Genomic DNA, 15,496 nt, shown 5'->3' with positions numbered 1-15,496 from the left:
TTTGGTTTACTAAAGGAAGAATTTATAACTGTGCGTTTGTAGTTATGGAATGGAAGGAGTTGTTTTAAAGCGCAGTAGGCTGCCATACGTGAAGTAAGGATACGAAACGATACGTTTATCCTGTGATTCTTTGGATCACAGAAGGCTCTGCCTGAGTTGAGGTTCTAGCGGAAGGTAATGGCTATAGTTAGTCGTGTTTTGTCCTTCGTTTGAATAGCTTCAGATTGGAAAGTGCTCTGTAGTGCTCTGTGAAAATCGTTCAGCGAGTAAGGTGTGTTCGTAAAAAACAACGTTAAGGTTTTGCCTGAAAATAAGTAACTACTGAACTGTGAAAGCGTAACTACTAAATGCAACAATTTTTTGATGAATAGGTAAGTTTTGTAAGTGAAATCATTGCGGATAGTATGTCGGATTTCTTGGGCAAACGGCAGAACCGCGTTTAAGATATGCAATATTCGTAATTTGTCGATAAGTTCTTACTAGAGTAGCCAGTCTTTCGTAAGACTTATTATTCGTAGCTACCTTAGTTGGCAGGAGATTTGGAGATCTAACGGAAGACGTGTCTGCGCTTTTAAGTACAAGCGTGAATCGATTCTCGTTCGGGTCGGAAGTCCCCCGTAGAAAAGGCTGATAGTCTGGTGACAGTGTAAATCGTTAAGGCCGAAGAAGATGTGCGATTCGAGCATTAGCCGTATTTACGCACAGACTGCGAACAGTCATAATGGCCAAGCAAGTGAATTTTAAGCAATTAATGTGTGAATAGTTTTTGTTCTTTTTTTCATTTGCACAACAACCGTTGTCGGTCAAGGCCTGCCTATAACTAGCGGGGCTTGACTTTCAATGACTTAATGATTAGCCATAGCAGGATAGTCAATTCCTAGGTATGGGGAGGGGCACGGTCCATTCCGGGCTTGAACCCACGACGGGAATGTTGTTAAGTCGTACCAGTTTACGACTGTTCCACCAGAGCAGCCTAATAATATATTGTGTTTAGCTTTGAAATAGTTCGAAATTACTTAAAATTTATAAAAATTCACTAATCCCTGAACAATACGTTTTGTTCGTTTTGGAAAATGATCGACTTGGAACCAATGGCTGTAGCTTGCAAATTGCTAGTTTCCGCCATCGATCGTAAAGTTCATGAAGTCAAAGCCTACTGCGGAAATTAAGAAATGGAAGCATTCAAGAATGGAGAATGTTGATGTGGCCAGATTATTAGAATCCAAATTTGGTAAAAAATCAAGCATTAGCTTTTGGGGCACACGTTTGCAATCGGCCGCATATTATACTGTTTCTAGACGACTCACACATTTTCCATGACAATTTTTACGATAGTTTCCTTCTATAAATCCTGGTTCCATCGCGAAAAAATGGCTCACTACGTTCGCAATGTCTCAAAACGTGTGGTTGTCATGGTTTTGGGAGAAATTGACAAATCTGTGACAATCACGATAGCAGCCTTTGCTTTAGTTTAAAAAGTGAGATGCCTTTTTTTAAGTACAAAAAACTCGAAACTGAAACAATTTACTATTCGGCTTAATCCAGTGTAATCGTCAGGTTGTAAAGTCAGAACTCAATACTAAAGCACTTTTTATTTGGCATGATTTTAGTTGAACGCTTGATGGTTGGCTGACAGATCAATTAACAAGCATGCATTTGTATGGAAAACTGGTAAATGAAAAAAATCATCAAAATCCCTACGGCGTGTTGAGGAAATGTTCAGATTCAATTTTGTTGAAGCAAGAGTTGCTCTTGCTACACCATTCAAACATGGAACACTAAGCAGAAGAAGAAGAAGAAGACGTTTGTGGCTTCGGCAACTCATCCACCTTTTTATCTTTACAAAGGTAAGGGATTCTTTGCCATCTTTTCCATAATACAACAAGGTATCATAATTGACTAAAGCATTCATTGCCATTGAATTTCGGTTCGGTTGAATTTGGTTTAGAAAAAAACGGCACATATATTTTTTTATTTTATATTTACTTTTATTCCAATCATGCAGCATCTGAATGGACTTGTGTCGATCGATAAAATTATTTACACATAAAATAAGCATTCATCGACGAAAACGTTTTTTCCGTGTCCTGTCTTTAGATACTGTTGCACGTTAAATAGTTTAAGTATACACTATGAGAACGAAAATGAAACTACACAGGAGTGTTGTGGCATGTTTTGGGGGAAGTTACTTATTAAAAAAAAAAAAAAAAAACTACGTACTCTGTTTCACCGCAAGTGCTGCAGTGTCTGGGATTGGAGTGTAAAACCGTAAATTGATTCGTTGTGAATTGTGTGACTGTGAGGTTTTGGGCGTTTGTGAAGTGTTGTGTTCGTTAGTTGTGACAGAGACAGTGATGATAAAAACTTTCTTGATGGAAGTTGTGTGATAATGGATTATAATTATAAAATAAATTACTCTGCTTTGCCTCTCGCTGTCAACCTCTCGTCTCTCTGCCCGTCCTTCTTTATCCATTTTTTTCTTCTATCTATCTATCTATCCCATTCACTGCATCTTCGTTGCCCTCACTTCCCGCAATCGTGCTACTCTTTCTTGCCCTACAAAGACATGCTAAGTTTCCGTTCCGCGAAATAAATAACGTTAAGGTAGATTTGGAAGTGGGATTGTTTCGTATTATGCGTCTTGTTTCAATAAATAAGTGATTTCTTTTCCAATCTCTATTTAAAGTTAACGATTTGTTCGATCATGGGTTTTGGGCGGTTGTGGGGGAGACCCCTGCCGTATGCCGTATGCCACCCGCGCAAGCCGCCGCGATCGATGCACACACGGGGGCTAAAGTTACGAGAAACACTAACCTTGTCTTGTTAAATCCCTTTAACCCCTCTTCTCGACCGGAAATCTCCCCGAGAGTGCCCGCATCGGATCGATCAAATCGGAAACTCAATAGAAAGTGAGAATAGGGTCGTATAAGCTTGTTGCCTGGCTTGGCTACTATGCGTTCCGTTGCGCCATAACTACGGTTATTATCTATCTCGACATCCTTTCCCTTGTTACGAACTATCCTAGTGTGCTGTGCGTTGTATTGTCGGCCCGCCCTAATAATCTCGAGCGCCGAAGCCCTCTGATGATGGTTATAATGTGGGTTAGCCAATGATGGGATGATTTTTGCTATATTTACTGGTGTGTGTGTTTGTGTGTCTATGGTTGATAAGTGCAGCGAAGATGCATTACACCGAACACTTAGCATGCTTCGGTGCCGGTTTGTTCTGTGCGCTGCATTGCACGTGCACTAAAATTATATCTAACGCTACTGTAACTGTCCTGAAGCATACAAGTGCTGGGTGTGGTTCACTATCGTTGGTGTTGCTAACCATCTAGGGTGGGTGTACGTAACGTGAGGGAATGTGTCGGCTTTTGCTTTGCTAGGGATAAAGAGGGGTTTGTGTTTCCGAATTTAAAAAACAAAATGGAAATACATTATAAATAGTAAAATCAAGACCCAGCCCCTTAGGGGAGGCGTCCGTCATTCTGTGCTTCGCTCTAGTGCCTGGGCGATGGAAGAAGAGTGGTTTGTCTAGTCAGTTTGTTTGTGCGGCGTGCATAGCCTTTTTGCGAGACACGAAACGGCGAACTAACGTCGCACGTGATCCACGGCTAACGCGCTAACGTTCACGGCTTGCCGCGCGCTCAGTCTGGCCTTCCCTATACCGGGCACAGCGTTGGCATCGAGCCCCAACCATCCGATGGTGTGGGGCACGATTACTGCGCGCCGACCTCCTTCTTATGCCATGACTTTGTGGGGCTGCATCCACTTCTTCATGTAGTAGCAGAACAGGGTCGATAGGTAGACCAGCACCATCAGGGCACAGGTGACGGCAAGCGCCAGAACCGATGTTTTCGTTGGGCACGGTTCAATGATGGTGACGGTCTTATCTGTGATAGGGGTAGATAAAGCACACATGCAAAGAAAGAAACAAAGTGTTACAATGCATCCACTGCTTCTGCTTCTGCTAGGGGAAGTTTGACCAAAAACACTTACCCCGGCCAAAGTCAGTGCTGGCTTCGCTGCGCAGGAAGTCACGGTTCTTCTCATCGCCGAAGTCCAACACCAGAATCTCCTGCGAGATGTTCATATCTTCCTCCTCCTCAACGGTGTCATTGCTGTACGAAAAGGCAGAAAAGAATAACACATTATTGTGTGTGAGTGCAAACGCACATCATTGCTGTATATCTACCTGGCCGTGACGGAACGACGCTTTCTGCCCCAGGACTCGACTGAATCACGTCCCCATTCGCAAACGGCCGGTTCGCACGGTCCCAGACAGTATTTCACGTTGCACTGGAAGATCACACCGTAGCTCTCGGTGAAGCGGAACGCCTCGTAGATCGATTGCAGCGCATTGCCGTCCTGGGTGAAGGCTGGGAAGATGGTCGGATCGACCGGGCAACCATCGTCGTCGATGATCTGGAACGTGCTCTTGGAATCCTTGGCCATGGCGACGCACGATCGGGCGAAGATGCCGTAGGGAGCTGGAAAAGACACACACAGTACATGACAAAACGGTGTTCGTAAGGCCCCCGGGTCCTTCTTCAGGAGCGTTCGGGTCGGTTTCTAGCGCTCGCTTACTGTCTTCTGGGATTTCGATGCGGAACGTCAGACGGTCTCCGATGCGCACGGTTTCGACCTCGCGTGCACGGGCGTCCAGAATGCGGATCCTTGGCGGCGGTGCCTCCGGTGACGAGTTGATGTGGATCATCTCTGGATCACGAATTGGCAGCATGCCGAAGGAGATGTTCTTGGAGCTCATGTCGTACGTGCACTTTACCTTGTAGATCTTGTCCGCCTTCGTCATCACGACCGAATGGTGCTGCAGTACCACCGTGTTGCTGTAGATGCCGGTCTGTGTATAAGAAACGTGCGACATATGAATTAGGCGTATCATACACCAGATACTATCGGGGGCAACCACCTACCGCACTCTGAGTATTACAGTCCTGTCCGCCCATGGTTAGGTCCAGACGGAAGGTGTCGGAATTGATGACATCAATATTACAGGTCTCCGATCGTCCCAGCGCGTAGATACGTCCGTTGAATGGTTTGTTGGTGCGCACCTGCACAGCAATGCGTGTGTCTTTGCAGTGTACCGAGACTGAAACGAGCGCATGTTTAGCAATTAGCTACCACAATTGTAGAGTGATAGCAGTCAGATCACTTACCATCATAACACGTTCCAGTTTTGTCGCAGTTGGCATCGTTACGCGTGAGGTTATTGACGGCCGGATCCTCAACGGTGTCAAAGACAACGGGGAGTGTATTTTCAGCCTGGTTCGATTGCTCTGTAATGATTGCCAGAGGTCATTAGGTTGGTGCTACCTTGGTTAGTGCACCTCCACAAAGATGTGTGGGTGAGTGTGGGTTTACGTTTGCAGTAAAACTTACTCTCGCAGATGTTCTCAAAGTAGTCTCCGCTCGGCTCGCCGACATCGATCAGGGGCCGCTCACCGTTCAGATAGGTCGAGGGTCCATCGGGCAGAGACTTGTGGTCGAGATGGTACAGCCGGCAGTTGTACTGGGAACCGGTCGGCTGGCCCAGGTACAGGAACGAGCGGCACAGGAACTCGCTCTCGATTTCGCACGCCAGCTTGCAGGCCGTTTCGGAAGTCACCTGCAGCTCCTTGTCCGTGTAGTAGTGCAGCCCGACGTACTGCGATACTTTGTCGTCCGAGACGCCGATGCGCGGCAGCTGGAACTGACGGCTAAACTTACAGGCCTGGCTTGGCTTCAGGCACAAGTTCTCGAAATAGTCCACGCCCTGGGCATCGACCAGCTGCACGAACTGGCCAACCGATCGGCGATCGGAGTCGCTCAGCACACACTTCATGTTGTTGTAGTCGTACTCGACCGAGCGGCAGATGAAGCGCTTCTCGTTCAGACACGCCGACAGGCAGGCCTCCTTGGTGCTGGTGTAGATGAGCGCATTGTCCAGTCCGCGAATGATCTTGTTCGGCACACGCTCAAAGTTCCACGGGCGCTGGCAGGCGTTTTCCGAGCGCAGCTGCAGCTTCACCATGTAGTACATGCTGGAGGAACGTTGGGGCGTGCTGGCCGGATTGTTGGCCGCCGTCACGTTCTGCAACTGGCAGAGCGTCTCCTGCGCGGGCGTGAGCGGGTTGACGACGAAGCTGAACGCCGCCGCCTGACAGTCGGGCTCCTCCCGGCACCAGCCCTGACACTCATACAGCGACAGATTCTTCACGCTGTAGTACGTAGTGCCCTGGAAGTCGAAGTCGGTCAGCTTCTCGAAGGCGACGCGGGCCTGCACGAGCTGGTCGGCCGCCACCAGGAAGCAGACGGTAAACAGTAGTAAACTTGCGGGACGCCACTTCATCGTGATGCTTTCGTGCGAAGGCGTATATTTGGAGGGCTAAAGAAGGCTCGATCTGCAAATGGAAGAGCGGAAGAAGAAACGAATGTTTGAATGCAAGACCATTAGTCAAGTTATTAGGGGTGCGCGAGGATGGAAGGCGGCAATCCGTTGAGTTAGAACTTCCTTTCGGGCTATGTATTTAATAACTTGCAGCGAGGCACTGTTTGGTGCCTTACGTGTCAGTACCTTAACCAGATGCGGGATCCGCTAATTGCGTCGGTGAATCTTCTGGGTATGATTAATGATAGTTTAAAAGTGTTTAGTCACTGGCTAACTACTTCTCGAACTTTTTGACTGCTTCTTGTTTGAAGCAGAAGCAGCAGAAGCCAACGAACATCAAAAACTTGAGTCGTTTTTTTGAGCCTGAAATAATAGAGGCTCTTGTTTGCCCGGAACCGAACTCAATCGTAAACTAATGCGAGTTGAGTTTCATTCACTTTTCGGTTAAGCTCTTGTTAGCTAGTTAGTTCCAGAATACTTTTCGGATTATGGAATTCACATACCAACAATTGATTTGATATTATGTATCTTTCCACCATTTGTAACGGGTTTTTGGTTCTTTTGGTGTGTCGTTTAATTGAATCGCTCGGAAATGTACACGGTGCTTTGAATCATCGCCCAACTTTCAAACGATCGAACGACTGCTGCAAATGTGCCGACGACAACGGACAGTACTACTGGTGCTTTCGAAATTCCCCATACTTTCTACAGTACCGTGCAATAAACCGCGCGTCGGAACAAATTCGAGAATCAGGCCATTTATGACGCCTCTGCCTAAGCAGATGGCGGTTTACTGCCGCGCAATGTAGAGCAGTCGCGCGCCGCGTGGTCTGCTTTCATTTCGGCGTTTTATGATTTTATGCTACAATGGCATCGGTATGCCAGCATTTATGTTTATGGTCGCCTGTTTGGACCACTGTCGTGTGTCTTGTTGTCCGGACAGGAGGACAGCGAGAGGAGTGCGGGGACAAGCGATCGTAGGTCTCGAGCAGTAATCAGGTGGAAAACAAGTTTATTGAAATGAAATGATGGGATGTGGTTTGGTGTGTTCTCCCGTTGTTTACTGGTGGCTCCATTTCAACCTTCTCTCTCGCTCCCCGCCAACCGGCATCGTAAGCCGGCAGGTTTAATTTGTTGACACTTTTCCATCCGCCCGGTGAGATCATGGCACGCGAAACCGCTCGATCACCGTTATGAGCATTCGGGCGGAGATGATGTCAACATTTGGGCCATTGACCGACATTCACACGGTATGCGTCAAACATGCGTCCATCAAAAAAAGGAACGATCTTTGTTATGTTTGCTGCTTCTCAACCCCCCCCCCCTTTCACTTGACTCGCTTTTGTAGACTCCCCTGCTGTTGACACTCAAAATTTGCATCTCAGTCAATGTATGGCGGAAGTGGGACCGATAAGCAGCAGGAATTGCTGAATAGAAGTGGAGTGCTGTGTTGTGCTCTAGCAAATTCCACACCATTTTCGCAGGCTCTCGATTATAGGCCATTCGTTGGATTAGCGCAAAATCGTTTCCTTTTGCAGCGGAACCCCCCCACCTCTATCTCTCTCTCAATCTCTCTTTCTCGTTTGAGCTCGTTTCCAAAGCACGTTCAATAAAAATGATGATACCCATCGGCGAAATCCATCCGAAGAGTTCGATTGATCGTTAATTTAATTTATGCACCACAAATCAGCATCCAATTGATCGACGGACGTCGGCGCTGGGTGTGTCGAACAGGGAGAACCAGAGGAAATACAATCGTACACCCCTATGTGCTTCCATAGACCCGTAACGACTGGATCGCTCTGCATTCTTCTGGTACCGTCTGGGAAGGGAGCGAGCGGAAAATTGGAATTAGCTAGCGAGGAGAGGGAAACGAGCACCCGGGTTCGAGGATGGGCGTGAAACCAGAACCCTTAGCCAGTTCGCTCACGAAGTAATTTCGTGAGCAGTTTTTACTTTTTAATCCGACCAAGCTTCGATAGTTTTGATACGTTGAAGTTTGGGGCGTTAAGCGAACGAGTGCAGCGGTTACGGGAAACGGTAGAATTGAGAAGGAAAAGAAAACACTCACGTGTCTGTTGTGTGCGAAAAGCAAATCCTGGGAGCTTGTTGGAGTTTGCGAAATAAAAGGTAATGGAAGATACCGGAAAGGAGGGATAGGGAGAAAGAAAATTGAGATCACCGGTTGGTCTCTGCTGCTAGCGGCTCCGTTCCCCTTTTTTTGCCCACCAGCAGCAGAGCACAAATCTAGTCCATCTTTAGTAGCTCGCGGACGCAATGGCGGTGTAGTGTGGCGCATTTGGTTTTGCAGCTGGCGGTGAAAAATGTTTTCCAACTGCTCAACTGGCCTGCCCTGCCTGAAGTGCTCGGAACCCGTGGCCGTATGATGTGCATCTGTAACCTAGTAGTGGAAGCCAGCGGATCGTTTCAGCTCCACTTTCGGGTGGGTAGCGCAACGAGGGGACGGAGGTGGAGGAAGAGCAGGGGTACAAGTACTGAACCCGTTATGCGAAAGTCTTTCACTCTGATTTTTCTTCCATACTTCCACCCGGGAACGACTCTAGTGACTCTAGAGGACAACACACACACGTACTCCAAAGAACTATTTCGATCTCTCCGCAAACCACCCTCATACAAGGCGGGATGAAAGCAAGCAACAACAAAAAAATGGTCGTAGTTGGTGACACTTTACACAACTCCCCCTTATTCGCATTTTACAGTGCTGCTAAGGGCACCGTATGTGATACTGTGTGTGGGAAGGAGGTGGTGGAAATGCTTCAGTTCTGTATTTGACATTGTTATACCTCTCCATCCACGGAGGGCAGCACGCGTGTGTTGTGGGCTATGTGTTGTTGAAGCTGCTGGATGCATCCACAAGTACCCGTATAGTATGGGGAGACGGGGTTCGTTCGTACACCATCTGGGTCCCATATGCCTGGGCTGTTTGGTTGCGCTGTCACACTATCACGAAAGTATCTTTCCCGGTAGTGCCTTGCTCGAGTGCAGGTACTTCGGTAAGTAGCTTAGTTACGAACGTTAGTTTCCTTTCCGTACGGCGCTTGTATAATCGGGTTTGCATTGCAAATGTGTGGAAACCCTGTGGGTGAACGCGGGGGATAAGGGAAAGCGGCGAGAGGGCTCGAGAACATGTGTCATTAATTAAATGTCGGTGTGCCGCACGCTTTGACCTAGATTCGGTGTTGCGGTGTTGCGAAAGATTAATGAAGATTGCAGCAGTCAATGAAGGTGTTCTGAAGCTAAATTTCCACCCCAAAATGACAGCTTCCAAAGCGAGACGTAGAGAGAGAGAGAGAGAGAGAGGGAAGAGAACAGCAAACGATCATACGGTCGGGGCAGTAAATTAAAATGGGGGGATACTTTTTGTTCTTTTAACGCTCCACGGGTCGATGGCAAATTTACGATGCCCGGACGTGAGATCGTTCAGAATTAGAACGCCGAATTTCGGGCGGGGTAAGCGGTGTGAGGAAGGTCTTCGTTACTTCTGTTGGTTGTATGTTTTTTTTGTTGTTCCCGTAGCTGCTGGTGCTGTGTAGCGGTAGAAAAGTTTTATCTTCACACCACCGTTTCGCGCCCCATCCAGACGGAAGCGCGATGGCGCAATTAACTGGGGCACACCAGTAATCGACACAAAAGAGGGAGAGAAAGAGAGAGAAGGGGAGGGGGGGGGTTCTCTCAAGTTCCCGGTCGTTTCCATTTTTCCCATTGCTCCACACACAAACGCACAAAAACGGTGCCTCTTTTGGAGTAACTGTAACCTGGTATGAGAAGGGGGGATAGCAAGGTAATAAAAGAAAAAGGGAACCAAACGAGCATGGCTCTGGCACCTTACCAGGGACTCTGGCACAGGCTCCATTGGTGCTTATTGTGCTAATTTTACAAAAGACGACCAGCAATGAAATGCCAACTGTGCGTTATGTATGTGTGTGTGAGAGAGATAGAGTAAGTAGTGAAATCAGAACAGATGGGAAGGGTGAACCGATGCCATGATCTCACGTGCGTGCGATTCACGTCACTGTAAAGCCTCGAAAGACACTAATCCTGAAACAGAAATTCCAAGTTTAGGTTCCTGCTCCTGCTCCTGCTGCTCCGAGCCGCTCTGGATGCTTGCAAGGGAAATGGAATAGAATGGCCATCATCGTCTCGTACACACGGAACTAGAAAAACTTGATTGCCTTGAAAAAGAAAGCTCCTCTGGCTGATATGTGCCGAGCTCTCTGGGGTTACTTTTCGCTAGCGAGTGAGTGGAACATTCTACGACAACCAGCTGCCCCGGGAACAGCAGCTCCATCTCATAATGCCCAATTACGGTGAAGGGGAAAGCACGCTAGAGCAAAACTGGGATAAAGTTGTCCGGATTTGGCCCCAACACTCCAGGTCCAAACGGGCATAGAGAGCCCGGCAAGGGAGAGGACCACGGGTAATTAGACTTTCCATCGCCGTCGGACCACGGAGGAAGATCCTGTGAAAGGGGGCTTTATCGGGAGCGCGATTGTGCCGCTTACGCTCCTAAACCCTCAGACCTAGATGGCCTAGACCTTTATTTGTCTGCCGCTGCTTCGGATAGCCATGCCATATGCTGCAGGCCGCACGTTAATCTGCTTATGGAACCGACCAGTCGGCGCAACGGTACTCGCTGTAAAGCCGTGGCAGTAGGCCGGCAGGTTCATTTAGCTAATGCAATGTGTGTGTGTGTTTGTGGGTCTGTTTGTAATACTTTCTTTCCCACCGGCAGCAATCGTTACCGACCATCCGAAGGCCTGCCCTAAACAATGAACAATGGCGGACCGCGGCGTTTAGTTTAAAAATTAGTTCAACACGATGGAAGGGCTGCGCGGGGCCTGCCAACCAGTCCCGCAGTGCGCCGTGAGTGTGAGTACACATTCAAAGAGCTCAGAATCTGAGGTCCATGGTGGATGATTTTGTTTTTATGGCCAACGGGAATCAAGTCCCGATGCGTTCGCGGTTTGCACTGGCCAGAGCAACCGGTGGCGTTCGTCGTCTTCTTCTCCGTCCTCGAATGTGGAGAAAGAGAGTGAGTGAGCGTGGCAAGTGTACCAAATTTTTAATCGTGAATTATAAAATGTGTCAAAAAGGGGAAAGAAAGAGAGAGAGCAAAAGCAAACGGTAGGAAGCGGCGGTCACGTGGAGCGATTTCCCAAACCCCCCTCCCAACGGGATCCCGCTAACGGGCGTCACTTAATCATGCAGTGTTTGCGCGCTTGCATTCCGTTCAGCGGGCGATTGAGCGATGAAGAGATTAATCCGCTTGCCCCGGCGGTGCTAGAGACCGCCGACAGGCACCTTAACGGGTGGAAGCGACAGGTGAGACACAGGCGTACGTGTGTGTGCCGCTTGGAAGGGTTATGTTTTTGTTGTGTTTTGTTCCCGTTCTTCTGTTTCGCTTCCCACCGCTTATTTGTGGTCCGGTTGTTTGATTTGGTGTGGTGGTTTTCTTCTGCATCATCCTTTCGCGCATTCTGATGCACCAACGGTGTGCTTTGTGTGCGTGTGTGTGTGTGTGCTGTGCGCCTAGACAAACACACGCAATGCGTGCCTCGGCAACGGAACGGGCCCCCAGCAGCACACTGAAAACATACGCTCTCCGCGCAAGAAACCCGCCGGAACTTTGCGGTTAAATCGCTGCGCGCGCATACCCTTGCGTGTATACGCTTTGGCTGTGCGCGCGAGCTGTCGCTTGTGCTCTTGGGGTTTTTTTTTTTTTGGATGCACGCCGACGTTCGAAACGGGAACGCACAAGGGATGATGAACGGATTCGGGGTTCGGGGGTGGTAAAACAAACCGAACGAAAGGGAAGGGAGGGGATGGTAATAGAGCACGAAAGGTTCGAGAGTGTTTTGTTTCCCATTTTTTCTGTTTCTGTTGTGTGTAGTGTGTGTGTTTTTTTTGTTCCACCTCCCCCCCCCCCCTATCTTCTTGATTGCTTGTTGCGCGATGCAAGGCGATTGCTTCTTCAACGCGCCAGCCCCCCACGTGTAGAGAACGAACGCGCGATCGCACAGCTACGCATAGAGCGGTCGGCAAAGGCAGCAACCATAGCCAAGCATCGCTTCCCGCAGGAACGTGTGGCGAAGAAAAGCGCAGTAGGAAGAGGGGGGGGGGGAGAAAATGAGTTACGGGCAGGAAAACTTTTTGCCGTTGTACATAACTGTTGTTGCCGCGATCGCTTTCGTGCGCTTCGTTCGGCTTACCTTAGACTGCTAAGTAGCTTTTACTTGGCTCACAAGCCGAAACCTTTTCCGCGCTTTGCCCGATGCACAAGGAGGAAATGGTGGTAGTACTTCGTTGTTTCTGTGTATTGTAGAACACAGCAGTGCTATTGTACGACTGTTGATAGACACTGATCAAACCCGTTGTTTGCGTGACAGTAATACGTTCCCTTAGGACAATCATCGATAGAGTGACCTTGAGGAAAAGCGGTCCTATCATGTATCATGCATTTTAAAAACAAACAAGCTCAGTTTCTGAGGTTCTTTTGTCGCTAAAAGCTCCGTCCTCAAAACGGTGACAACTGTGTTCAACCTTCTTCAAGCAACCGTCCCGTCTATATCGTGTATTTAATTAAAAAAATTAAAATAAGAAATAAAATCCCGGTTTAAAATGGGTACGGAGAAAAACTTATCTTCTTTTTTGCCCCCGGACCGGTGCTTTTTCCAGTGCTTCCAAAACGAAGGGGGATCAACGTTATCACGGAATCAGCATGCTCTCCCTCCTTTAGCCAACAATAGGCAGTTTGACAAACGATCGTGTGCCGCTCGGAATAATTGTTTTAATTTTGGAAGCAGATACCTGCCCGCGCGCTAACGTACAGAATTCGTTCAAACAGGCGAGAGGCCTGGGAATTGGAGTGAAAGAGGACAATGGGGGAAAACGAAAAGAACGTGCGTTCGAGCTAGGTCTTAAGGGTTAGTGCACGCGATTACTTTAATGCTGTGGCCTACATTCTTTCCACCTGCTTGTGTACCGCCAGCCACGTTGTTTTGTGATTTGGGAAAATCTTTTCTTTTATTTGCTATTTTTTTTGTTGGTTAAGTTGATCTTTGTGTGATTGCGGTACGCTGCCACAAGATGAAAGGCGAATTCTTTTTTTTTCACAAAGCACAACAAGCCCCAACCACACACGAGCGCCTCAATTCGGTACTAATGAGGTTATGTATGGTCCAACGCACTGCTGCTACTTTGACAAATGGTTACGAATTCGCCAAAGGAAAAACACGAAAAAAGAAGGGAAAGATTTATTGGATCCCGCTCTCCCTCTTGTCTGACAAATGAGGAAGCGATTGTGAGATTGTGAGCTCGAAGAAAAACCTTGTGCGGAAATGTAGCTAATGGTGCAACATCTTACTTCTTTCTTTCTTTTCTTTTTTAATTCCACCATTCTGCAAAGAAATGGGAAAGAAATTAAACACGACAAACCCGGCGCTAAAACCGCAACGGGATACGGGTGGATCTCTAGGGGTCTTGGGTCCATCCATCCATCGATCGGAACGGATTGATTTAGCGAGCCTGAGCGTGTGTTCGCTCTTGTCCACATACAAACTGCCGTGTGCAGCCAATTTGATCGCTGGTTTGTGTGGCTTAGTTTTTAGTCAATTTTAAAACAAGCATCGGGAACGGCCAACTCTTGTAAGCGCCCGTGGGCAGGAGAGACAGAGAGCGAGTCTGTGGCGGGGACATAAGTTGTTTGTTTGTTGTTTTGTCTTTATGAGAGACACATTTTCCTAGTAGACGGATAGCAGCATGCGCCAAAGTGGTTTCTACTTCCTCAAGTGATGCGGAACGATTAGCGTTTGTCGGTGGCTAACAACCGAAGAAGAAGTTGTCAGTCCTCCATGACGTCGATGTCCCCTTCACGTCGCAAAAATGGCACAAAAGTCCACAACAGTGTTTGTTTGCTGCTGGATGGCAAACGGTGGAGAACTTTGGGTAATAGGTTTTACTGCTGCCACCACCCGGGACCACCGAGTACTCTCCGCTCGCCAATAATGGGCAGTAGCTCTTCTATATCCCCAGCGTCCAAGAGCATCATTTGTAATTTTTGCTCTGAACGATCAACAAACGACTTGGACCGTACTTGACTGACGTCTTGATGGAACCGTCATCAACAGCCGCCTGGAATGCGCCACAAATCTCCCGGGTGACTACGGGGGAAAAACAAAGCGCACAAAACGCAGCCTAGCCTAGCTGTACTTGCCAGGCATTTGCTGCCACTGCCGCCTTTCCTTCAACCGCTGAGGACCGACCGACTGGGTCCCACACTGCGTCCTCAAACCAGCATAATGTGGAGGAAGAGGAAGGCAGGCTCTATGATTGAGTCATTTGATGACTCGCTACGCGTACGCGCAAAGGAAGCTGTGACCGCACAGGAAATGAAAGAATCGCACCACGCTCGCCTGGCTCGTGGTTTCACGGAGCGGCTGTGTGCAAAGGGCGCAAGAAGAAGGCACGCACGGTTCTACTCCGCTGCCGGGTGAGGTCATTGGGGATGTTACTAAAGCGTCGACGAGAAGCTGAGAACTGGCAGTACAGGCAGTGAACGGGAACAGCAGCCTGGGTTAAGTGTTAATTATTCATTCGTACTCATTTTCATCGCGAAGCAATAATAATTTCTTACACTGCAATGAAGTTGGCAGAAAGCCAACGGGGAGCTGCCGCGATACATTATGTCGGGGGGAAGCGTTAGTTCTGTGCGTTTCACCCCCGTTTTTGCCCTCCCAAGGGCACACAAAGGCAATGCTTGGGGTATGGGGCCTTGGAGAGGGATTAAAAGGTTGCAATCTTTAATTGCAATCCGGGAGAGAGGGAGAGAGCGAACACAATTAAGCCGCTGCTGTGACAGGTACGGAGTGTCAGCATGCATCAAAAGCGCCCGCGTGGCCCGTCCATTTGCAGAACGCGGCGCGACACACAACAACGACTTCATTAGACGCTTTGTTGCATGTGCATGCCCCTGTGCCGTTCAATTCTCTTCCACCATCGCAGTGTGTGGTATGGAAAAGTTGCATTTTTCCCATTTCCCGTTTGTCAAAAATCTGATTACATTTTGTGCACGGTAACGGGGGCGCGCGCG

The 15,496-nt window shown here is 48.3% G+C and overlaps 2 protein-coding genes across 3 annotated transcripts in view; one reads left to right on the top strand and one right to left on the bottom strand.

Moving 5' to 3' along the window:
• The first annotated feature begins 112 nt into the window (after nucleotides 1–112).
• Nucleotides 113–15,496, top strand: part of LOC120898171 (nose resistant to fluoxetine protein 6) — a 78,786-nt gene continuing 63,402 nt past the window's right edge. Inside the window, exons 1-2 of one of the 2 annotated variants that reach the window (XM_040303647.1) lie at nucleotides 113–371; nucleotides 1,611–1,847. The gene's annotated coding sequence lies outside the window, so the exon portion shown is untranslated. The remainder of the gene's footprint in view (nucleotides 372–1,610; nucleotides 1,848–15,496) is intronic. The other variant, XM_040303648.1, reaches the window with a different exon arrangement.
• The window catches only part of LOC120898173, a 31,242-nt gene continuing 17,708 nt past the window's right edge, over nucleotides 1,963–15,496 (bottom strand). Inside the window, exons 2-8 of the mRNA XM_040303649.1 lie at nucleotides 5,400–6,400; nucleotides 5,177–5,296; nucleotides 4,934–5,109; nucleotides 4,587–4,860; nucleotides 4,195–4,489; nucleotides 3,999–4,120; nucleotides 1,963–3,892 (exon numbers count right to left, since the gene is read on the bottom strand). Coding sequence (XP_040159583.1) covers nucleotides 3,741–3,892; nucleotides 3,999–4,120; nucleotides 4,195–4,489; nucleotides 4,587–4,860; nucleotides 4,934–5,109; nucleotides 5,177–5,296; nucleotides 5,400–6,348 — 2,088 coding nt within the window. The 5' untranslated portion in view covers nucleotides 6,349–6,400 and the 3' untranslated portion in view covers nucleotides 1,963–3,740. The remainder of the gene's footprint in view (nucleotides 3,893–3,998; nucleotides 4,121–4,194; nucleotides 4,490–4,586; nucleotides 4,861–4,933; nucleotides 5,110–5,176; nucleotides 5,297–5,399; nucleotides 6,401–15,496) is intronic.

The sequence above is a fragment of the Anopheles arabiensis genome, chromosome 2, assembly GCF_016920715.1.
Source record: "Anopheles arabiensis isolate DONGOLA chromosome 2, AaraD3, whole genome shotgun sequence".
Lineage (NCBI taxonomy): Eukaryota > Metazoa > Arthropoda > Insecta > Diptera > Culicidae > Anopheles > Anopheles arabiensis.
The sequence above is the reverse complement of the archived record's forward strand: the minus strand, read 5'-3'. Positions and strand labels throughout refer to the sequence as shown.